The 26137-nt window shown below is 38.6% G+C and overlaps 1 protein-coding gene across 1 annotated transcript in view; it reads left to right on the top strand.

The window, feature by feature from the left end:
- LOC309506195 (uncharacterized protein) overlaps positions 1-26137 on the top strand; it is a 535239-nt gene that overhangs the window by 17474 nt on the left and 491628 nt on the right. The window contains exon 9 of the mRNA XM_082179817.1: positions 228-401. Within this exon, the coding sequence (XP_082035943.1) occupies positions 228-401 (174 nt within the window). The remainder of the gene's footprint in view (positions 1-227; positions 402-26137) is intronic.

The raw sequence follows: 26137 nt of genomic DNA, 5'->3' as shown, positions 1-26137 counted from the left end.
AATATGTGAGCAACATGTATGTACATGTTTGTATTTTTGAGAGAATAATGTTTATGCATGGTTATTGAAAAAACTAAATATTGAAGTTGTATAATATCCAAGGTAAACATTTCTAGTAACTATGCAGTTAATTCTCATACTGTATTTTCAGAAAGTTTTTGAATATATCCTATCAGATCTGTGAGTCTGATCTGAGAGAGTGAAGAGTGTGTAATTCTACTCTACAGGTTGTATGATTGTGGTGTCACAGATGAAGGTTGTGCTGCTCTGGCTTCAGCTCTGAGATCAAACCCCTCACACCTGAGACAACTGATTCTGTCTGAGAATAAACTAGGAGACTCAGGAGTGAAGCTGCTCTCAGCTTTATTGGAGAATCCTCTCTGTAAACTGGAGATACTGAGGTAAGATCATCTCTACCATAAATACTCAGAGTGAATAAGGATTAATATGTAGATGGTGTATACAATATATCTTTGGCGTAAGCCCCATCCGGTGGTTCAGCGACAGATTCATGCTTGAATCGTCAGATCCTGCCGGCGGTAGAAGGCAGCGGTGAGGAGTCTCCCTGAAGAGGAAAATGTACTTAATATGTGTCTTAATATATTATTATCTCCCAAAAGAAAGTAAAACTAACATTTAAATAAACTGGATGAACCACAAACCAGACAACAGATGCAGATTAAAGTTTTTTTATTTTAAATCACAAATGTTTGGTGTAATGCTTGTGCAAACAGACCCCTGTAAAAGCGTGAGCATTTCCTCAAAATGTGTGTGCGCAGCTGAAAAGAGGGAAGTGGTGTGTGTTTCACCTGAACCAGGACTGTCACCATATCAGATTTATCACTACATGATTATCATGGCCACACACAAATAACAATATATCACCATCTCTATGGAAATCTTGAAAAAAAAAAAAATAATGCTATCAGTCAAATTCATCTTTACTTTGTTTATTTTGTGTTATTTTTGAAAAAGAAGAATCACACCATCACATACAAAAGGAACAATTACACTTACTTCGACCAGTTTGAAATAAACACTTTATCACAAGTATACAGTAACACAGCGCTTATAAAACATTTTCAAATAAATAGTATATAATAGTATATAAGCTGTAGTTAATATATTAAGAGACTATATACAAATAGTGAGTTCTTCATTCACTTTCACTGTAATTAACAAAGTGTTATTGTTTAATTAGCTCTTATGTAAAGAGTTAGATAATGCTTTGTTAACAACATATTAGCCATAAATAGTTCTCACTTTAGATTAGGTCACGGAAAATCAGAAAATGTCATTAAGTGCTTTAATACAGCCTTTATTGGAAATTAATTACATTAATATTAAGTGTTCCTTAAAACGTTTACAAATACATTAAGCTCACACAGACTCTCTCTCTCTCTCTCTCTCTCTCTCTCTCTCTCTCTCTCACACACACACACACACACACACACACACACACACACACACTCTCTCTCTCTCTCTCTCTCTCTCTCTCTCTCTCTCTCTCTCTCTCTCTCTCTCTCTCACACACACACACACACACACACACACACACACACACACACACACACTCTCTCTCTCTCTCTTTCTCTCTCTCTCTCTGTCTCTCTCTCTCTCTCTCTCTCTCTCTCACACACACACACACACACACACACACACACACACACACACACACACACACACACACACACACACACACACACACACACACACACACACAAACAGACACACACACAAACACACACACACACACACACACACATACTAGGGCTGGGACGATGCACCTATCTCCCGATTCGATACTATCACAATACTTGGGTGCCGATACGATATGTGTTGCGATTTTTAAGAATTGCGATTCGTCAATATTGCGATTCGATATTGCAATGTATTGTTTTTTTGTTGTTTTTTTACACTAGACTATGGAGAAAAGTTAAATCATACACTTATACAGACTGTACATGATGTATAAGATGAGTCATAAGATGAGTCATAAGATGAGTTTTATTTCAGAAGCATCACACAGCACTACATTCTCTTGAATGAATAATTCAATAAATAAAAAAATTTACAGTCACTTGTCGCCACCTAGTGGCTAAACAATGTAATCGATAAATGCGTTATTTTAAGTGCCAAGTTTCTATTAAAAGCTGATTTACTCTATTTTGATAACTACCGTAGACATCAGTGTTTATATTTGAACTTTTATCCCAGTACTTCTATGATAATTTTAACTATTGTATCACATAAATAATGATACTATTATGAGGTTTAAAAGACCTTTTGTGAAGCTGTTTCATGACAACTCTCTCTGGGTCAGCGGCAGCGCCAACACAGATTTGAATGTTGCGATATGATTTTGTCAAAGTTTTAATAGACAGAGGAATTGGAAGAAGATCGTGTGTGTGTTTGAATGGAGATCACAGTATTTTAAAGATTAATTGTGCAGCTCTACTGTCTTATCTCTCTCTCAGCATATGAGTAGTGTGAGGGCTTTTCAGTGCATTCAGTCTCACGTCACTTCCACACGTCCACTTGAAATGGATATTACGACACTCATAGATAACGACACATTTTATCCTCTGTTGGAACAAAAGTGGGTAACTTCTGGCAACCTCGTCTGTAAGTAAGGACAAAATAAAGCAATTTCATTTGAATCAATATTGATTCTGGAATAAAAAAAATCCATTTTAAACCCGTTAACAAAAAAACGCAATAGTTTGATGAATTGATTTTTTTTCTCCCAGCCCAAACACACACACACACACACACACATTCCTTAAAATGTTTACAAATAAATTAAGCACACACACACACACACACGTTAGATTTCCATGTTTTATGGGGACTTTCCATAGAAATAATGATTTTTATACTGTACAAACTGTATATTCAATCCCTTAATCCTAACTGATGTATTTTAACAACATAAACTAATGAGTATTTGTATATATTCCATATTGACATTATTATGCTATTTTATTTTTTAGGTGGTCATGTTTATTTTTGGATATAGGTTTAATGTGTGTCATTGTTCTCTACAGGTTGAGGGATTGTGGTGTCACAGATGAAGGTTGTGCTGCTCTGGCTTCAGCTCTGAGATCAAACCCCTCACACCTGAGAAATCTGGATCTGTCTGAGAATAAACTAGGAGACTCAGGAGTGAAGCTGCTGAAGGATCTGGAGGATGATCCACATTATAAACTGAAGACACTAGGGTAAGAATAGTTTTTAACGATTTCCATCATCATATTTTCATTTAAAGTTCAAATGGCTGTTTTACTCGCTAGAAATAAAAGGAATTTTTTTCAGGTTCACTAACACCACGTGCGTGTGTGTGTGTGTGTGTGTGTGTGTGAACATTTTCTTGAATTCAGCTTCAGTTTCTGTAGGTCTCTGAACTTTAAACTGTATTTAATATTAATTTAATTCTGCTCATACTGTTGTGACTGATTGTGAAAAAAAATATTAATGTAATTTTCAGCTTTTCCCCTTTAACTTTCTTACTGTGATAATCTGAGATTTGGGTTGTTTGTTATTAACTGATATTAAATTTGTAGTGAGTGTAATGATTTGTAGTGAGCGTTCTTTATCAGCTGTCCGTTGTGTGAAAGTGACCTTTCATGTGCTTTTGATTTTGTAAAGGGACTTTGAGCATCAGATAGAAGCTATATTATCATGATATTGATTAAATAGTTAGTTTTCTTATGAAAAGATGTGACATATGTCATATCTCATACTGCACATGTGACTCTTTGTGTGTTTTATTGTAGAATTATTCACAATGAAGATGACAGTCTGATCTTCTGATGATCATCTGATGGTGAATAAGGATCCACTACAGAGACTCACTGTCACGGTTCATGGGTTCACTGACTCGCCCTCGCTATGTTGTGTGTATGTTTGTGTGTGGTGGGTGTGGCTCATTATCGTTCTGATGAGCGGATCAGCGGCAGCTGTGTTTTCATGATTGGCGTCCTATTTATTATCTGTGATTTCGTCCTGTCTTTGTCAGATCGTTTTGTGAGCTCACCTGGATATTTCTCCATGTTTGCGGTTCCTGTGACCTTGTTCCTGGTTCTCGCCTTCGCCTTCTGTGTTTCCTGAGGATCTTCTGAGTCGCCTGGATTCTGCCCATTGCGTCCCTGCGTTACCGAGCACTTCATCATCTCTGCCCACGACGACTGACCAGCATCTCTATCTACTTTTCTGCTTTGTTAATAAACATTCTGTTTTTCACTCGCAACTGGATCTTTTGCCTTCATTACAGAGCCTGACGTAACGATCTGACCGTTATGGATTCAGCGAGTGCACCCGGATTACAGGTATTCCTCGCTAACAACAATGTTCGTATGGACCGGCAGGATGAACAGTTAGTCGCCACTGGTCGGGCGATACAAGCTCTGGTAACGCAGGTGTCCGAGCTCACCTCTCAACTTCAACAACTGAGAGTGCCCAATGAGCCACACCCACCACACACAAACATACACACAACATAGCGAGGGCGAGTCAGTGAACCCATGAACCGTGACACTCACAGTCAACAGAATCAACAGAGACTGAAGATACAGTGACTTCACTGTTATAAATTAAGACTTCATTTAGATTTCAACGATCCTCTGACAGACAGTGAAACACCTTTTATTTCACAGCAAATTACAGTTTCTCATTCATAGATTAACCATTTTATTTTCTATAAACCCACAGTATAAACTCAAAAAGGTTGGAGTTTTGTTACAGATAAAATATAGATCCTAAATGTGTTTGTGTTGAACCAGCAGAGGGAGAAAAAAATAATGAAAGATTCATTTTACATAATTATGAGGAAAAAAACTGTTCAAACTAACTTTCTGAAAACAATCAATAGAAGCTTGAGTGTATACATCATGTTTTAATAATAGTTGTATTACATTTGTATTAATGTATTAAAGGGGTCATATGATGCGTTTTCATGTTTTCCTTTTTCTTTAGTGTGTTATGTTGCTGTTTGTGCATGTATAAGATCTGCAAACTTACAAAGTCTCCTACAAAAAGATTTATTCTATCTAATGCCCGGTACACACTGTGCGATTTTGGGCCGTTCCAGACGAAAGATGAGCATCGTGAAACAATCGTGGTGATTTCTGTGGTCATGGCTCCTAAACGTCGTACAGTGAGAGCGGTTCACAGACGCCATTGTCACGGTCTTATGATCATAGATAGCCTGTGATCATTTACTGAGAGTGTCATGATCATCTCACAGTGTGTTGCTGCTACGACCTACATCTAATGACTAGCCAATAAAAAAGCAACATGAAATGGCTCATTACTCAACACAAAATGGCACTAAATCTTAAAACTACTTTCATCAAGCTCCATTTGCAATGTTAGCATGCCAAGGTCACCTCTTTTCTCTAGCCATGACCATGTCCATATTTTCCTCTTTTTACTTCCTCCTCTTTTTCAGCGCACATAAAAACCACAATTACCAAAGATTCATCTTGCTTTGCCACTAGCACATGTTTCACACTGGCGCCGTTTGTCACGTTCAGCTGAACTGCAGCTTGTGTTACTGCAAATACATACAAGTATCCGATCGATCGGCTTGATCATCTGCATTTTCAGAATCGACTCGCTCGAACTGATATGGTAAAACTGACGACATTATTCACTGTCTTTGGAAGCTGAAGCTTGCGATTATGGTAAGGGTTACATTTCCGACACACGCTTGAGGTGTTCGGCCAATCACAACGCACTGGGTCAGCTGGCCAATCAGAGCACACTACGCTTTTCAGAAGGAGGGGCTTTGTAGAAATCGACTACAGTAGGAACAACAGGAGCTACAATAATGTACAGTATGTGAATAAATAAATGTGTTTAAAACATTAAAGCATGGTAACATATTCTATTACACCAAATACACAAAATAATGATATTTGAAAATGCTGTTAAATAGCATGATAGGGCAGTTTAAGACACTAGAGCTTGTGTTCATGCAGTAGTTCACGAGTGTCTGATCGTCTGTCAGTTCCAGTGAAGGAGCAGCAGTCGCGACTCTCTCAGCTGATCTCAGGTCAGATCAATTCTGAATTTTCTTCATTATTCAGTTTGACTGTGTATTTAAATGTGTATTTAAAATGCTGTCGTATTCACACTGCCCCAACAAACACCAACTTGCGTAAGGTTGTGCGCTTTAAAGGCAGTGACTAAAATATTTATCATCTAGCCCTGCTTGATGCCATTTGATAAATAAAGAGCATATATATTAAACATGTTAAATGCTGTTAATGTTTTAAAACACGCATCTATTCAATTCAACAATAACTTGTGATAAGTTCTCATAATTTATTCAATTATAAGTGGCAGCATAACCTGGTTAACGCTTTAGTGAACGCATGATGATTTTCGTTTCCTGGAAAAAGTAGCTGAATAAGATATTGTATGAATGGCATTACTTATAAGTGAGGAGAGATGCTGTAAAACTGTCATAGATCAGAGGTAAGCCTGCTGTATGTAAACCTCTTATAGACCTTATGCGCCAGAGAAACGCAGGCGCCGCCATCTTTAGAATATTGTCTTTTAACTTCCGGTTTGCGGTCGCTCTGTATATTTCTATGGCATTGCTGTCCAGGAGTAATTAGCTTTTGAAGTGGATTTACTTAATGTAAAGTTAACGAAAGTTATCATGAGGACAGTAATGTTTAAAGCATATGACTAAACAAATGTCAGTCGACCGGGAAGATTTTAAAATGAGCCATTCATTCATAAACACGTAAAATCGCTGTGAAAATACAGCCCGGATTCAAAAGACAACGAGCACAGCGCTGAAAAGGGTCGGGGCTACATAAGGTTTATAGAATAGAATAGAATGAGGCATTTATATAACACTTTCATATATACTAATTTACACCCAAAGCGCTTTACAATCATATCAGGGGATCTCTACTCAACTACCACCAGTTTGCAGCATCCACTTGGATGATGCGACGGCAGCCACAGTACAACGGCGCCAGTGCGCTCTCCACACACCAGCTATAGGTGGAGAGAGGAGAGAGAGTGATAGAGTGATAGAGCCAATTCAATGGAAGGGGATTATTAGGAGGCCATTATTGGTAAGGGCCAATGGGTGGAATGTGGCCAGGACACCGGGGTTACACCCCTACTCTTTATGAGAAGTGCCATGGGATTTTTAATGACCACAGAGAGTCAGGACCTCGGTTTTACGTCTCATCTGAAGGACGGTGCTCTTTGACAGTATAGTGCCCCCGTCACTACACTGGGGCATTAGGACCCACACAGACCACAGGGTGAGCACCCCCTACTGGCCTCACTAACACCTCTTCCAGCAGCAACCTGGTTTTCTCAGGAGGTCTCCCATCCAGGTACTAACCAGGCTCAACCCTGCTTAGCTTCAGTGGGCAACCAGTCTTGGGCTACAGGGTGATATGGCTGCTGTGGTTAATTGAGTTGATTAACTGAATGTGCTCCTCCTGTGTTAATTAGGTTAATTATCTGAACGTGCTCCTCCAGAACTTTGTTAATAAAACATCATCTGTTGGCGTTGAAGTTGTCATGGTGTGATCAAGTCAGATTATGTCAGTGTGTTTGGGCCGTGTGAATTAGCCTTTATTGAACTCAGAATTGTGGGATAAAAAGAGACAGCCCTAGTGTGGTCTAAATGTAGTTTCTCATTATGTTGAATATGTCATAACATTGTAATTTATCAACACAAAATACTTGAAGTTATTTTATAATCATCTAAAATTTGCACACATGAGCCTATATTCTAGTGATGGGAAACCGAGGCTTTCTGAAGCATTTGAGGCTTTCGTCAAATTGTGCCGAAAAAAGGTTAATTACTCGAAGCTTTTAACACAATGCGCATTAGTGACATCTGGTGGTCACACTTGTTTTCTCCACTATATCTAACAAATCACCACAGAGCAGAAAAGCACGTGACCAAACAAAGCTTCAGAAGTCGGTGACATACAAGTGTGGATCAATACAGTTCTGTCTAATCTCATCTAAATTAATTTCTGCCAATGAGACACAACTCGTGTCATGTGTAGCCTGGCCAACGCATTCACATATTGAGCAATAATATAACATATACAAGTATGTGATCATAATTATAGTAATTGAAAAAAATATTTTGTGTTCGGTTTTAAAATATATAAATGATGTTATAGGGAAGTGTATTCGTTTAAATCATTTAAATAATGCCTCTTCGGTAATCTTTTCCCTTTTCTGCATCAGATGAGGACCAGCTGTCCCGACCTTCCGATACTGCATGACGCTCGAAGCTTCAGACGTCATCAATCACGTGGTATTGTCATTTCGACACAAGCATCGGTACAGTGTGTGATACAATAGTGCTTTGAAAACTGCGTCGGAGCATCGGAGCCCCGGCATTAACCGTCCCATCACTACTATATTCTGTTTTCTTCATCATCAGAGGAAAATATGAGAGACCAGAGGATCCAGAGAGCCATGAGTGTGTGCAGAAAAGTGCTCAGTGCTTTTTCCTTCTCATGGAAAAGAAAGGAGAACGAGCAGCCGCTCAAGAGGAGCTCAAGCTGCCAAAGCACAGGTTGATCACAGAATCTCCACCAGTTCAGGGTCTCGCCATGCAATGAAAGCACGAGTGCTAGAGCAGGAGAAGGCCATTGCTAAAGTTCATCAGCTGATAAAAAACAAGGCACTTGCTCCTCATGGCAGGAAATTGATGTCCTGGAGTCTGTTTGCAAGGCTCTAACTCTAACTCCACTTGCTGACTTCACTGATGGCCTTTCTGCTGAAGAACATGTGAGTGTGTCGTTCCTGAAACCTGAACTGCAGCTCTTCATGAGGAGGTCTTGAAACCAGAAGCTGAAGACTCAGAGCTCACCAAGACCATCAAGGCTACTGTCATCAGCTCTCTGAATGAGGAATATGACCATGCTGCCACTGATGACCTTCTGAACATACAGTATCATCCCTTGTTGATCCTCGTTTCCAGACGCGCTCCATCAAAGATGACGAGGTTGAGTCTGTGAAACCCAGAGCCGTGGCTCAGATGCTGGATGAATGTCAGAGCACATCACAAGCTCCTCCTGCATTCCCATCATGCACTGCACTGGAGGAGGCAAAGGAGATGATGCTGCGACACCAGCCAAACTGCAGAAGAAGACACTGGCAGCTTTTTCATCAAGTCCTACACTCAGTGTGTGTCTACATCTGGTCTTACTTCTCAATTCTGAAGGTGCGTTCCACTCGACAGGGTCCCTACGCAGTGTTCACTGCTCCCTACTCCCTGAACACGGTATATCAGCTGAAGTGGACTTCGCTGACAATAATCGCTCATTTGGAATAACTTGCAACGTCATCAATGAAAGGCAACGATTATCATATAACTTAAATAAATATTGTAATTTACTTTACTTTCAAATTTAAAATCATATAATAGGCCTATATATATACAAAACACAGTATGTATCTAATAAATAATAATTAAAACATTGTATTAGTCTATTAGTTTATTACATAGACTACTTTAATTGACTAAACATAAGCTGTACTGTAACTCTCATTCAATATGAAAAAATCTTTGATTTGGTTATCTATATATAAATGTGCTCTTAATATGGTCTTAATAATTTTCGAGGTCTCATCTTGAGAGCTTTCTTTCCCGCGCGCCGCTGCATAGCAAACATTCCTGAGGTAAATAAAGTAAAATAAAGAAATGACAATATAACATTTGACAGATATATGAGCTTTTCAACTCCTCGTTCAGCTCTGAAATCAGCATGAAAATGAATATAAATGTGTAAATGTGATGTATGTGGTCCCGCACATAAAGCACAGCTGCCATCAAATAACAACATGCCTGATGTTCAGTCAGCATATGTGTGAGTGTTTGGTGTGTGGAGGAGCACAAGCACTGAGAGAACACACTCCTGATAGACGTTTGAAGCACAGATGAAGGTCTGTGATGTCCAGCTGCTGTTTCCCTCCGTCAGAACTGATTGTGCCGTTCACACTGTCCCAGGGTTTAGTGTGGCATCAGTAGCAGCTGAGAGTTCAGTGCAGGTGTGATGGAGAGATGCTCTTCTCATCTGTGTTCTGCTTCATCAATCCTCACATACAAACAGAAAGAGACCAGCACATCATTCATGTCTGGAGACCTTCTTCACGTTTAACAGCAACTATTTCAGAATGTGTGATTCTTCAAACTCTGAGGCTTTACCTGCACGACTGCACTGAAGAAACGCGTGTTGCCCAGATTACTGAGAGCCCTGACAGACACGACACCAGCGCTTCATGTGGAGCTGATTTCAGGCTTTTGGGATGTTGTCCTGTTTTTATGTCTTTCTTTCAACCTTTCCGCTTCTCTTTCGCTTTGTCCACCGTCTCTTCAGGATTCTCCATGATTCTCTCTTTCTTCCTCGCTTCTTATTCTCTGATAGTTATCATTGCAATATGTTACAAGACAATGTTTTTATTTTCAAACATTAGGTCATAGATCCTAAATAATGTGCCTTAATATTGTTATGATAAAGTCACTAACAAAAACATTTAAATTCAGACTCTCTCAGGGGAATCTTGTCCCGACTGTCATCTAAAGTTTATAGAGTGTACGGTATAATATAAAGGGACAATAATGTCTAATAAATACATTTTTGGTTCATTATTTAACAAAAAAAGGCATTTTCAACACAATATTAATAGGCTACTAATATTACTTAAATCAAGTTAATGATTAAATAACAATTCCATTAATTAATTAATTCATAGAATTATGAAGACTTGGAAAATGGGAAATGTGTTGTTTTTTGAGAAGTTTTTTTTTTTTGTAAGTGTTGCACTTTTCTTCTTCTGATCTCATTGTCGACTGATTAGTGACACTCTCGGCCGTTCACTGTGAGTTCCAGTGGCGCATGTTCTCACTGAAATCTCGTTGATCTTTTTGTTCGTTAAATGCAAGGGGACTAAAGGACAAAGTAAAACCCTTTGCTTTGCAAGGGGCAGAAGTCACATTTTGTTTTTCTACAAGAGACTCTAGGCTTTACTGAAGAAGATGCTGCTTTTTGGAAGATGCATTCGGGAGAGACAACTGTGTTTAGTCATGGCTCTAATCGATCAGCAGGTGTCGCCATAAGCCTTAACAATTGCCCTGGGAAGGTTGAGACTTTTCAGTCTGATGTTCAGGGTCATTGTCTTGCTGCTGTGGTTAATATTGCAGGTAATGTTCTTATTTTAGTTCATGTTTATGGTTATAATAGTAGTGGGCAAAACAAGATTTTATTTTCTATATTTTCTTTCCTGTATTTTACAGAGTATATGTATGTTTTGATTTGAGAACATGAATAAGAATTTTCTGCAGGATTCATGTGATTTTCAGGGACTGATGCTGTTCTGTGGTTTATTTCCTCTCTCCAGTCAGAGTAGATCATGTGCCGAATCCAGAAAAACCTGTTAGACTACATACTCTTTTCTGAACACAAAGTTCAGTTCAACTGAAGGTGTTTTTCAGTCTGTGCCATGAAGGAGAAGACATGATATATTAACGGAGAACCAACGTCAAGACAGTTAGTAAGTACTTTCATTAAATATTTCAGTGCACTGGGACACATGGATCATATTTGCTTTCAAGGTGAAGTGAATGAGTGAAGTTAAATGTGACTTGGCTTATCAAATTATATATTTAACACAGACTTAACATCATTCTCTGTGAGTGTCTGTCATTTGTTAACTGCATGTTTAATGTTGAGATTTTGAGAAAACGAAATATCCGCAATAAAATATGAATAAAAAATAATAATGGACATAAATTTAGTAGCCTAATACGGATAATATAAATCAATTTACACGTAGGCTACCTGTGTGAGTGTAATGCAGTGGATCTAAACAAAACTGAAGAATAAACATAAGAACAAAAATATATGGTAAAAAGATGATCACAAAAAAAAAACTTTAGCTTGCAAGGTTCTCTCAATAGAAAGTTCATTCAAAGTTATCAGGTCTTTAATAATGTTAGCATTAGCATTACACAGCATTAGTAGCCTACACAAACAGCTTCTGACCTTTGGATTTGTGGAGAAAGTGAGAAACAGGATTCGTTTATCTTCAGAACACAAATTAAGATTTTTTAAGACTACTTTTGGCGCTCTAGCGGTTAATAAACAAACTGCTGCGTCTTGCGGAAGAACATTGTAGCCGGATCTACTTCTCTCTGCTTATGTCTATGGCGAGTCACGCAGGTACTGTGCTTCTCCGCAGCAGTTTAAAATAGTCTGAATATAATCACGTATTATAGGCGTACCGTAGTGATTCAGGATAAGACAAAAACACAGGTTGGAAGATGGATTCATGATGTACTTGCTCATTGTATATATTTTATGAATTTTGAACAAAAAAAGTTACATGTTAGGTGTACCTCCATTAACAGTCTACGCAAATAAAGTGAAAGTAAGTTAGAGTTCACCTGTCGACATTTTAAGCAGGTAAAATACCAAAACGATACAGAAAAACAGAGCATCAAAGTGTTTAATAGAAACGTTTACGCAGGAATTTTCATGTTTATGATGTTAAAGCTGGAGGATTTGAGATCCTGTATCTTGTAAAGGTTTGATCAAGGTGAGTGTTCATGTGTGACTTCCTCATATTAATATGAATCTCTGGAGGACATTTTAAGTGGTTGTTTTGTATGAAATCTTTAATAAAGGGTTTCTTTCACTTCAATGTTTCTTTTGTGTTTCATGATACTGTAATTCTTCAGGAGTTTAACAGCATATGTGTAATGAGCTTGAGTTAACGCAGTCACATTATCGTTTTCTCCCACACTCCAGATATGTTCAGATAAATTATGAAGGTAACACTTTATATTACGACCCGCAAACAACTGCGTAAGTAAACCGAAATTACGGTGTACGTTTCTGTAATTATAGTGTACTTCCGTGTAGGTATAAGGGAACAATATGTTAAGTTTTGGGTAATAAAGGGGTAACAAGCTGATATTCAACCTGCAAAGAACTTCGTAAGTAAACCGAAATTACGGTGTACGTTTCTGTAATTATAGTGTACCTCCGTGTAGGTATAAGGGAACAATATGTTATGTTTTGGGTAATAAAGGGGTACAACCAGATATACAAGCAAATTATTTATAATGTAATTATTTTAAAACTAACAGGTACCTATTCTGTTAATATATTCCAGGCAAAAATTGTACGTCTGTTGTATATAAAAGTTTTTATCACATTTCTGGCAAAATATGTTCTTGTGCAATGTAGTTACAGGGTAATTTTGACATCTGTGGGTTGTAAATTAAACTTATTGTATTGCAATGACACTTAAATGTCAGGGCAAATATACTGTGTAATTAAAAGTTTTTTGTTTTGTTTTCTTAATAAGAGTACCTTTCTCTGTAATTACTGTGCAAACAGTGTTGTTTCGTATTGTTACATAGTAAGTAGTGTTTGTTACCCGTTTCAACTGTGTATTTACAGGGTAAGTGTAACTCCTGCAGGCTGTAAATTAAAGTGGAGCTTGTTACCCCCTTGTTCTGTGTATTTACAGGGTAAGTGTAACTCCTGCGGGCTGTAAATTAAAGTGGCGCTTGTTACCCCCTTGTTCTGTGTATTTACAGGGTAAGTGTAACTCCTGCGGGCTGTAAATTAAAGTGGCGCTTGTTACCCCCTTGTTCTGTGTATTTACAGGGTAAGTGTAACTCCTGCGGGCTGTAAATTAAAGTGGCGCTTGTTACCCCCTTGTTCTGTGTATTTACAGGGTAAGTGTAACTCCTGCGGGCTGTAAATTAAAGTGGCGCTTGTTACCCCCTTGTTCTGTGTAGTTACAGGGTAAATACAACATTAAACCAGTATGCTGAAACAGACAAACCTAGCTTCACCATTAGCAAACACAACTTTGTTGTTTGAGTATACTGTAGAAAAGTTGTTTTATTAAGATGAAAAAGTGTTTTGAAATTTTTTTGTAAAATAAAAGTCAGAAATTAAATGGGATCCTTTATTGAATATTTACCCTGTAACTAAACAGAACAAGGGGGTAACAAGTGCCACTTTAATTTACAGCCCGCAGGAGTTACACTTACCCTGTAAATACACAGAACAAGGGGGTAACAAGTGCCACTTTAATTTACAGCCTGCAGGAGTTACACTTACCCTGTAAATACACAGTTGAAACGGGTAACAAACACTACTTACTATGTAACAATATGAAACAACACTATTTGCACAGTAATTACAGAGAAAGGTACTCTTATTAAGAAAACAAAACAAATTTTTTTTTAATTACACAGTATATTTGCCCTGACATTTAAGTGTCATTGCAATACAATGTGAAAAGGCAAGTACTAAGTACTACATGGTACGTTCTAAATTAAAATCATAGCAGAAACTAATTTTTTTGGCTTAACGTTAAGTAGTTTAGTAAGAAAAGCCAATAAATTCAATTTTTATCATACTGTGCTTACATACAGCCATATATATATATATATATAAAGTTTAATTTACAACCAACAGATGTCAAAATTACCCTAACTACATTGCACAAGAACATATTTTGCCAGAAATGTGATAAAAACGTGTATATACAACAGACGTACAATTTTTGCCTGGGATATATTAACAGAATAGGTACATGTTAGTTTTAAAATAATTACATTATAAATAATTTGCTTGTATATCTGGTTGTACCCCTTTATTACCCAAAACTTAATTATTGTTCCCTTATACCTACACGGAAGTACACTATAATTACAGAAACGTACACCGTAATTTCGGTTTACTTACGCAGTTGTTTGCGGGTCGTAATATAAAGTGTTACCATTATGAATGTTGTTTGTGTCACTGTATTACATACACTTATGCTGATCCTAACAGAACTGGTGATTATGACATGTTCCTGCCTGCAGACAGGTGTTTTATGACCCCATTCCCTGACCCAAACCAGTTACAATGCAGCTCTAGCCAGGACAAGGGCACACAATGAAATGAACTTTGGCTAAAGGGAAGATTTCAGTGTCTGATAAGTCTGAGGGTTGCACACCTGACAGGGCCTGTGACATTGTTGCATGTACCATATTACACAACATTGCAAAAAAAAAAAAAAAAGAAACACTTTTCATTAAATGTTTAATAAAAGACAAATATACTTAGTTCCTTGAGTTTTATTTCAATTGTTCTTTGTAAAGAAAAGCCAGTGGTCAAGTGCCTGCAACAAGAGATATTAGACACATGCCTCATGCAACAAATAAAAAGGAAAAGTTGTCTATCCACTGCCCACCTGTAGGCCTATGTCTCCTCTGTCTGTGCAGACTCTTCTGTAGGCCTTTCTGTAGATGTGGAATCCTGACACTTATATTGCAGCCATAAAGCATACAAGTATAAATTAAGTAAAGTTATTTATGCACTTGCAGGTAGGCTAGTTCCTCCATATGACAGTTATCTGAGAGGGTTTATTCACTGTCCAGTGCAATGGAAACAAATGGACATTACAAAGTCTTATACTTTCTTTCCTTTGGAAAGTTAGAAAATGTCCACTTACTGCACATATTTCAGCACCACTTTCTTGGGAACAGATACAAGTGTTGGTGTATTATGTAAAAGTGCACAAAAGAGGAAAACACAATGTCATTATTTACAATGAACTACACTCGGGAAAAATGTGATCAATAACTCATGGCAAAATATTTTTACATTAACATAAGTTTATCAGTTTTCACTTTCACAAGTCAAAGCAATTCATCATTACTCAAGATTTAACAGTTGAAATGACTATACAGCCTTAATTTAATGCAGCAAAAATTATTTTACAGTGTAGGCTACTAAGATCTTTTCTTTCTTTTTAGCCTTTTTCTTGGTTGCTTTTATAAACAGCCAACCATTTATTTAACAGTGCCTTTTATAAAAGAGACTATAATATAACAAAAAATTACCATTATGTAGAATATTTTTGTACTTCACTTTTATTTGTTCCCATGTTCTAGTGTGGTGACTCTGACATTACAATGAACAAAGTAATTATGCAATTATTAAAATACAAAAATATAGGCTAATAAGTGATAAAAACATCTAACATCGCCACATCTAACGGATTTAAATTGTCTGCTACTTTTTGCCAGCCCTCTCTCCTGGCTTTTGCAGACTTTGAGGTGTTGCCTGGCGTTTTGATTAAACATTAAAATTCCGAATAAACTTCGACTATATTAGTTCTTGCTCTGCTGAGGAGAAAAACTGAGCGCGCTCTTTGGCCACGCTGAACAGCCAATAGCAGCGTTGCTGATCAATGTTTCTACTATCGATACATATCCCCTTTTAACCCAGCGCATGAACGCGCAATTATCTCAGATAACTCAATCCAGCTATACTAATCATATCCGGCAAGTGTGTTCGAAGAACCGAGTTAGCCAGATCATGATTAGCACGATGATATCATCTTGGATGTCTCATTTGATCTCGGATGTTTTAAGCAACGTACGAAGAGCGGTCCCCTGATCTCAGAGCCTAGGCTGCCTACAGAGACGCGTTTTTTTGACGGCCTGCTTATGGGGCGGGCAGCTAGCGGATCGTTAGGAAAGATTAGATGAATGTGAACATTTGTGTTTGGGCCTGAAATCGCGGATACAATCTTTAATTTAATCATCTAATTTAGTTTGTGTATGTTTCTTCATTCAGAGTGAGTGGAGGAGATCAAACTCATCAGATTCTCCTGTATCTTCATAATGGCTGATTCACAAGGATCCAGAGATGGAGATTTTCCTCCAGGATGCAGGTACTTTCAACAAACACTGTTAAATATTGTGTTACATCACAGAATCTCCACCCCCCCCCCCCCCCCCACACACACACACACACGCACACGCACACACACACACACACACACACACACACACACAGATCAAATAAACATTTACAGATTTTTTTTTTGTTGCCTGTTTTTGTTTTAAAACTAACATGAAATTATTTTTTTAATGAACTATGAATGTTTATATTAATATGGTTCCTCTCATAAGGAATGGTATCACAGTAATTTAAGGATTAAACTGAATGTGTTCTCTGTTCCAGTTCAGTCCAGCAGAAGAGCTCAAACCCAGAGTCCAGCTGTGTGTCTGTGAAGAGTAACTGCTCTATGGAGTCGCCAATGAAGTTTAGGAGTGGAGACACACAGTCTGATCCCAGGTATATGATTTCTATGTTATGCTTATAGTATTTGATATTTTATAAAATAATTATTAATATACAGAAACCATTATTTTATATGAAAAAGTTAATAATTGTATTTTATTGACAAAATATTTAGTTTGTCTTGTATACTTTTTTTGATTAGATCAGATTACATTTTAATCAATCATATGGTCATGTTACGATGTGCCTCGCCTATGGGGCATGTTGTCACATTTCACTTCCATTCTTTCAGGGGAAATAAAGAAAAAAGTATACACTGAATTAATGAAACAAAAGCACATAATTGTACTAGACATGTGAAATGAATGGGGGGTGGAATAAATACTCTGAACCCCAAGTGGATTTACACAAACTGAAAAAAATCTAAAAGTGTTAGGTTGTGCCCCACTCTCCCCTATCATTTCTATAAAAGTTATAGTTAAAAGCAACATTTATCAGTCAGTCAGTCTAATACTAGCAATGACATCAAGTAAATGTAAGCTGAGATTATTTTCCACCTTTATATAATGTAGTAAGTGTACAATTAATCAGATTATTCTAATTGCTGGTTCAGAAAGTGTGTTGAAGTTTGTTTGGTTTGCTGAAAGCTACACAGTGCTGTTTCACACCAAGACAAAACATTTGCAAAACACACTGAGTTACAGACGTTAAAGCAAATGTGTAACAACACTCCCTGGTCTTTCCTAAGACAGAAGTTTCTTGTAAAAGTGCACAACATTTATAAGTCTGTTTGCTTTTTATTTAACTTAGTTTGAAAACCAGTTCAGTCCAGCAGAAGAGCTCAAACCCAGAGTCCAGCTGTGTGTCTATGAAGAGTAACTGCTCTATGGATCCGCCAATGAAGTTTAGGAGTGGAGACAAACGGCCTGATCTCATGTATATCATTTCTATATTGTGCTTATTGTATTTGATATTTTATGAAATTATTATAACTGTACAGCAGTTTAATAATCTGGATTTGAACCAAACAATAAAACCTGTAAGTATCAGTCTATTAGTGCTTTACACAAGAGCACAATGATAATCATTATGTATTGTATTGTTAATACATTCACACACTGTAAAAGCTGTTGGTCTGTTACTAATGACACAATTACATCAATATCAGTGTGTCTGATTCTTTACCCTCTTCATTCTGATTTAAGGTCAAATCTTCTATCCAGACCAGTTAAAAACAAAACTGTGTCCAAACCTGTGATTCAACCACAAGAATTTAATGAAAGCATGTATCCTGGTTTCAGGTAAAATGTAGGACTTTTGTTGTTTTTGTTTAATTTTAGGCGCTGCAATTCACATCACACAATCTCTCAAACACATGATTAATGATTGAAACATTTCAGAAACCTAATGATGTTCTGTGTCCCATAATACAGCACATGTTTTAATTCATGGCTATTTACTTCTCTGACTTGTGTAATAATGTGGTATTTTGATCTTACAGCCATGACTCTAAACCTGCTGAAGTCCTCAACACATTGAGATCAAATCTGAGACAGAAGTTTGAGTGTTTGTATGAGGGAATATCAAAGCAGGGAAACCCAACACTCCTAAATGAGATCTACACAGAGCTCTACATCACAGAGAGTGAAAGTGGAGAGATCAATAATGAGCATGAGGTGAGGCGGATTGAGACACAGTCCAGGAGAGCAGAAACAGAGGACACACCGATCAAATGCAGTGACATCTTTAGACCTTTACCTGGACAAGACAAACCCATCAGAACTGTGCTGACAAAGGGAGTCGCTGGCATTGGAAAAACAGTCTCTGTGCAGAAGTTCATCCTGGACTGGGCTGAAGGGAAAGAGAATCAGGACGTCCAGCTCATATTTCCACTTGCTTTCAGAGAGCTCAACTTGATGAAGGACAAAACACTCAGTCTTTCAGATCTTCTTCATCTCTTTTTCCCTGAAACAAAACAAATGGAAATATCCAGTGATGAGTATAAAGTGTTGTTCATCTTTGATGGTCTGGATGAGTGTCGTCTGTCTCTGGATTTTCAGAGCGATGTGAGGTTGTGTGATGTGACTGAATCAGCCTCAGTGGACGAGCTGCTGATGAACCTCATTGTGGGGAATCTGCTTCCCTCTGCTCTCATCTGGATCACCTCCAGACCAGCAGCAGCGGATCTCGTCCCCTCTGAGTGTGTCCATCGAGTGACAGAGGTACGAGGCTTCAGTGACAAACAGAAGGAGGAATACTTCAGGAAGAGAATCAGTAAAAAGAGATTAGTTAAAAGAATCATCTCACACCTGAAGTCCTCAAGGAGCCTCTTTATTATGTGTCACATCCCAGTGTTCTGCTGGATCTCAGCCACTGTTCTAGAGAAGATGTTGAGGCAATCATGGAAAGGAAAGATTCCCAAGACTCTCACTCAAATGTACACACACTTCCTGCTCATTCAGACCAACATCAAACATGAGAAGGACTATGAGAAGAAAGTGAAAGATGAAGACATGATTGTCAAACTGGGGAAACTGGCTTATCAGCAGCTTGTGAAAGGCAACCTGATCTTCTATGAGGAAGACCTGAGCGAGTGTGGCATTGATGTGGCAGAAGCATCAGTTTACTCAGGATTGTGCACTCAGATCTTCAGAGAGGAGTTGGGCTTGTGTCAGGGGAAAGTCTTCTGCTTTGTTCATCTGAGCATTCAGGAACATCTAGCAGCTCTATATGTGCATCTCTCCTTTATCAACAATAACATCAATGTGTTTGACCAGATTACCAAACCAACTAATGGAGACACAGTTTCCCTATCTGATCTCCATCAGAGAGCTGTGGATGAGGCTTTAGACAGTAAAAATGGGCATCTGGACCTTTTCCTTCGTTTCCTTCTGGGTCTGTCAGTGGAGTCTAATCAGAGTCTCTTACAAGAGCTAAAGACACAGACAGCAAACAGCTCTCACAACAATGAGAAAACAGTTGACTGTATTAAAGAAAAGATCAGTGAGAATCCCTCTCCAGATAAATACATCAATCTGTTTCACTGTCTGAATGAACTGGGTGATCTTTCACTAGTGAACGAAGCTGAACCTTATATGAGCTCTGGAGGATTACTTGATGTGAAACTCTCCTTGTCTCAGTGGTCAGCTTTAGTGTTTGTGTTGTTGTCCTCAGAGGAGACACTGCAGAAGTTTGACCTAAAGAGCTTAATTGGAGCCAGACATGATCGGTAAGTAATGATCATTACAGTCTAAATCATTATGAACAAAGAGAAGCTAAGAGATCAGAGGTGTTTAAATCACGGGGCACAGATTGATTTCTGGGATATTGTAGATCATTTGCGTGTGTTCCTCAAACCGTGGCTGTGTCCTAGTAAGGCTGCATATCTCGACTGCCACGTCATCAAGCGCCTCTGAAGGCCGTCTCAGTTTGAAGGATCTTTTGAAGACAGACTTCATTTTGTGTCTTTAATTCAACTCATTTTGAAGGATGCATCAAGTGTATCCTTCGTGTTCTTTAATCTCCCACAATCCTTTGCACACATTCCAATTCATGTAAACGAACTGATGGAAAACGAGTCGGCACTGAAGTTTGTCTGAGTTCATTATGAAATGTAAGACAAAAATAATGTATTCGGAGATGAAGGCATACATGTTATCTTTTGTTTCTGTGTAAATTAATCACTGAACACTAAACTGACAATAATGTAAGACACTGGGAGACACAGACGGCTGTCATTCACTGTATTGCATTCATAAAAAAGCCAGTTAATATAAGGACATTTAATAGAAAGTATTTTTCCAAAATTAAGTTTTAATAGTAATCGCAAGTGGACGTCCGAGGATTCTCCTGATGATGAAAATTACGTCACGCTGACGGCCAAAGTAAACTTGATAAAACAGTTAATGGCCTTGATGCCGTTCCTGGTAGCATTTAGCTCTTCACAGTGGCGTAGCGGACGGGCGCGCAGGGCATATTGAATTATTGTTGTTATTGTTATTAGGCTACTTTTAGCATTAAATTAATATAACAATTAATTTGTCCCGCAAAATTTTCAAAGCACATAACCACATAATTGACGTGCTGTGAGGATAAAAGATTAGATTATATGATGAAGACGAGCAGCTCGCCCTCGAGAAGGATTTAAGAACATCAAGAGCGTTGGATGAAGTGGCCGTGGACCTACAGTACAGTCAGTGAAAGCAAATCTGCAAATGCATCATATTTTTGCCAGCGATGAAGATCTTTATTAGTTGAACATCTTCGTAAACTGTCTGTGAATGAATGATTCCACAGGACGATACATTCGATTTAATTTCATTCAGGTAATACATTTTACAACCAAACAGATTATTACGCCACGATAGCACTACTACAAAGTATCACATTACCCGTTTTTTTTGACATATACATACATTTATACATTAAATAAGCTACCATTGTCCACAGTTTATAAAATGAACACTCGCCATCCCGCGGTAATGTGTTTACAGTAATGTGAATGCAAAACTCTGCAGAGTGACTTTATTTCGACATTGTCTAATAATCCAAATGTAGTTGTGTAAGTTACAATTATACAAACCAAAGGACAGGCAATAATTTTCAGGCTACAGATGGCAGAAATAATGCTTGTCTCTTCTGTTTTTGTTGCAAAGATAGCCTATCTAATTATGATAATAATAGTCATTTAAATTAAAAATATAAAAATAATATCATGTTTCGTGACCTGCTTGTGCGCTTCCTTAAAGGGGCCAGGAGGCTTAAACCGCCTCGAACCCCCTCTACACCTGCCTGGGACCTATCCAAGGTCCTCAGGGCCCTTAAAGGAGACATATCATGCTTTTAAATCATTCCTTTTTACATATAAATCATAAATTTGTGGTCTATATAAAGTGGAACTGCAATGCTTGGGTCTGAATTCCTCATTATTATAGCTCCACAGGCCCCTTTTCTACCCCTTTTCTGATGTGCGTCTGAGAGCAACTCGTTTTGGTGCAGTCTCTTTAAATGCAAATGAGACACTTCATACCCCACCCCCTCTCCAGGTTGCAGAGGTGACACTTGGTTCAACTCCACCCCGTTCAGCCATTTTTGTAGTTTGATAGCAGAGATACGATTATCTAGCGGCACAGAAACTTTTGGACATCCAAGATTTGTGTCAACACAGAAAACATTTCATCATTGGATAGTTTTTTCGTTTTATTAAGTGTTGTTTTATGTCAGCTTAATGCCCGGAACGCTTTTCAGAAAAGATAAGGCAACTTATTTAGCACAATTCACACGGTAATTCAGGGAAAAAAAATCTCCGAATGCTCCACATGAAACTTTGGTCTACCGACCTTTTACCACCGCGTCGATTTATTTTGATTAATATGTGTGAGGGACAGAGAGCAAGACAGCGCCTAGTTTGGAGACGGTGAAGTCTTGTTTACACTTTCGCCTGGCTCCGAAGAGAGTGCCCGCGCGACCGGGTCTCTCTGTCTCTCTCTGCTCGTTCTTTCAGTTAAACATGCGCCCTGTCACAAGCGCGGCAGTTCATCTACATTTCTCACCGATCAAATAAGACTTTGGCGGGACAAAAAAAATCGCTTTGGCGGGCGCTAAAACAAGTTCAATGCAGGAAAAACCCTGTTGTTGCTGAAGTAGTTATCCTTGAAGTGCTTTGCGCACACAAAAATGACTTTACCCACAGATGTGGGTACATTTCCGTGAAAAATAAAACTCAACCAGGCACTTCGAAAAGGTTCTGATGCTGGGAGACGGTGTAATGAAGCGTGTGGGTTACAACATCCAACAACCGAATATTTTGACTTACCCTCTCGTTACTTCTGCATCCTTGAGCTTGGACTACAAAATAGAGAATAGAAAAATCGGAACAGGTTGCAAAATATGACCAAAACAGAATATAAAGATATCAACGAAGCACCTGAAGAGACTAATTGAAACTTTTCTGTACTTCTAAACACTCCAAATATACAACAAAATGCATTTAAGGGCTAAAAAAGTGGATTTAGCATGATATGTCCCCTTTAAGGGACCCCCTTTCGAGCTGCTTCAGTCGGCTGACTTAAAGCCTCTCTCACTTAAGACCGCACTCCTGCTAACACTAGCATCGGTCAAGCAAGTGGGCAACTTGCAAGCGCTCTCTATGAACGTTTCCTGTCTCGAATTCGGGCCTAATGACTCCAAGGTCGTCCTCAGGCCAAAACATGGTTATATATCTAAGGTGCTCTCAACCCCGTTCAGAGCCCAGGTCATTTCGCTATCGGCGCTTCCCTCACTGGAAGACGATAGAGAACTGAGTCTACTCTGCCCTGTTAGGGCTCTCAGAATTTATCTGGAGCGTTCTGCCTCATTCAGACAGTCAGAACAGCTCTTTGTATGCTTCGGCAGCCGGACCAAAGAGCTTCCGGTCACGAAAACAGAGATTATCAAGATGGATAGTGGATGCTATCTCTCTAGCCTACACCTCCATGGGCCTGCAATGTCCCATAAGCGTCAGGGCTCATTCCACAAGGGTCATGGCCTCTTCATGGGCTTGGTCCAGTGGTGTACCAATTGAAGACATTTGTGCGGCTGCCGGCTGGTCTTCGCTGTCCACATTTTTAAGATTTTATAACTTAGAAGTGCCAGCACTGCAGGCACGAGTGCTTTCTATCTGAGAGGCCTTGGCCCCTGAAGGGTCCAAACCTCTAGATATCCCTTCGCGGGCTCCGACTCTGTCTGGTCCCCGTTGGACTCTGACTTTAGTTCTACTATGTGACTCAGGCCACACAGCCCCAGGCGATAGTTCAGAGTGAAGTCATCAGCTAATAGCATAGCGTTTTAAACTGGGTTCCCACTACATATAGCAGACATCCCAAGTCTCCCGGAAGTTCCGGGAGTCTCCCGCATATTGATTGCGGCTCCCTGATGCCCGCAAATGAGTTAAAATCTCCCGGAATCTAGAGCGAGCGAGCAAGAGCGCGCATGGGAGACTGTGTTCCAAACCGTGTAGCGCGCGCACGGTAGAGAGGGAGCGAGAGCGAGGGACCTTGCGCGTGTGTGCCTCATGAAGCGCATGTAAGCTAGAGAGCATCCTGATTGGCCTATTTCGGTAAATCAACCAATCAATTGTCAGTGTGGGCGGGCTTTTATCTCTTCTCCCGAACCGAATTAATCAGTTCAGTGTATCTAGAAACAGGAGCACCATGGCAGAGGGAGAGTGCCCCCAAAAAAACGAAAGTATAAGATACATTTTACGCCAGACTACACGAAAGTGTACCCCTGTCTTATAAGAGTAAAACATAATGACAGTCTTGCACGCTGTACAGTTTGTAACAGTGACTTCAGCATTGCCCATGGCGGGTTAAATGATTGTAAAAGATGTTGAGGTAAGTTCAACAAGTTTCATTTCATGTGCATATTATTCAGGCCGGCTAGTTGCCAAGGCTACATGAAAACAACAAACTCCTGTTTAACCCTCTGAGGTCGGAAAACGCGCCCCCGCGTTTTGCTGGATTTTCTTCACATTGTAGTACAATAAACTTAAATTACTCCGTCATTTATGGTTATACAGAAAAAAGAAATATAAAAAAAGAATCTGTGATATTTCTACTTTTGTATGTGTCCACTTACAATCAAATCAAAACATTGTGCTTTTGTAAAATAAAGAAAATAAACAGGGTGTGCGTTCTGCCTCTCCGTCGCGGTGAACTTTTTTTTCTTGAGCACGTCTATAAACTGAAACAAAACTCAGCGAATCCTTCTCACACATTTATGAGCCATACACCTTTATACACATTTAAGTGTGTACTTTTAAATGATCGGATTCAAACTGAAAACAAATATTCTCTGTTTAAGTAATTTGTATAAAACCAACAGGATGTCCAGTATCTCAAACGCTTGCTAATTACTTTTAATTCGGCCACGCCCACTCGCGCAAAAGTGATTCACATGCAAATTTCCACATGGAACGCGAACGCCCTCGTTACCTCAAACACAAAACACCAAAACACTTCACAAGTCTCTGCTTTTTGTCGAGTTTGGAAGACGCGCTGTGAGCTTACATTGGATTTACATCAGAAGAAGAAGAACGCGATTTGAAGACAAGAAAGATGTAAGGTAAGAAATTCTTACTTATTAGTTTATGGTATTGTTGCATAAACTTCACATTGCAGTTGAACTGTTGCTAGATATATGGTGAATATTATACTATTTAGACCCGTGTTTACTGTTAAATACTGTTTGTGGATATCTGCTCAAGCATAGATATGTATAACCATAATGTTTAATATTTTGGAGCGCGATGGCGTTTGAATGTATCATATTTTGGAGCGCGCTGTGGGTTTGAGTATCATATTTTGGAGCGCGATTGCGTTTGAAAGGAAAAATGCACCAAACATTAGGCTTTATGTTTTTACTATTATCTCATTTCATATCATCATAACGAATGGAAACATTTGAAGTAACATAAGATAATCAATATATTTTTCTCTAGCATTGTTACTGAAATCTTTTGGAAGATTTATAGGCTGCTTTGTAAAATAAAATTATTTTATGCAGTACTGCACATAGCTTATGCCTACAAGGCACAACAAATATGGTGTTCTTTATATTATATATTGTTGGAAACATTTGTGTGTGTGTGTGTGTGTGTGTGTGTGTGTGTGTGTGTGTGTGTATTCTGTGAATTTTAAAAAGCAATTTTAACCAGAAAAATCTCAAATGTATTCCCAAAATCGTGCAGGCCTAGTTTCTCTTGATACCAGTATGTTCACTTTTTTCTTTTCTTTCAGGGACCAGATGCAACTGAGTCCTGCTGACTTCAACATTCACATGAGTCTCTGTACATGAACATGGTAAAGTGAAAATCAAACACCTTGGAAATGGTATGTACAATGTTTTTAGGAATGGCACAAAGGTCTCTGTCTTTGGATCATTGTTTTCAATGTGCTCTTTTGTCATTTGTATTTTTGGATTGTGTTGTGTTGTAAATAAATCCAAACAATCTAAAAGCCATTCTTTTTTAAATCTCCTCATTCTTTGTGCAAGGT

Source organism: Leuciscus leuciscus, assembly GCF_965113295.1.
Source record: "Leuciscus leuciscus genome assembly, chromosome: 9".
In the NCBI taxonomy this organism is placed as follows: Eukaryota; Metazoa; Chordata; class Actinopteri; order Cypriniformes; family Leuciscidae; genus Leuciscus; species Leuciscus leuciscus.
This window is presented reverse-complemented; position numbering and strand designations above follow the sequence as displayed.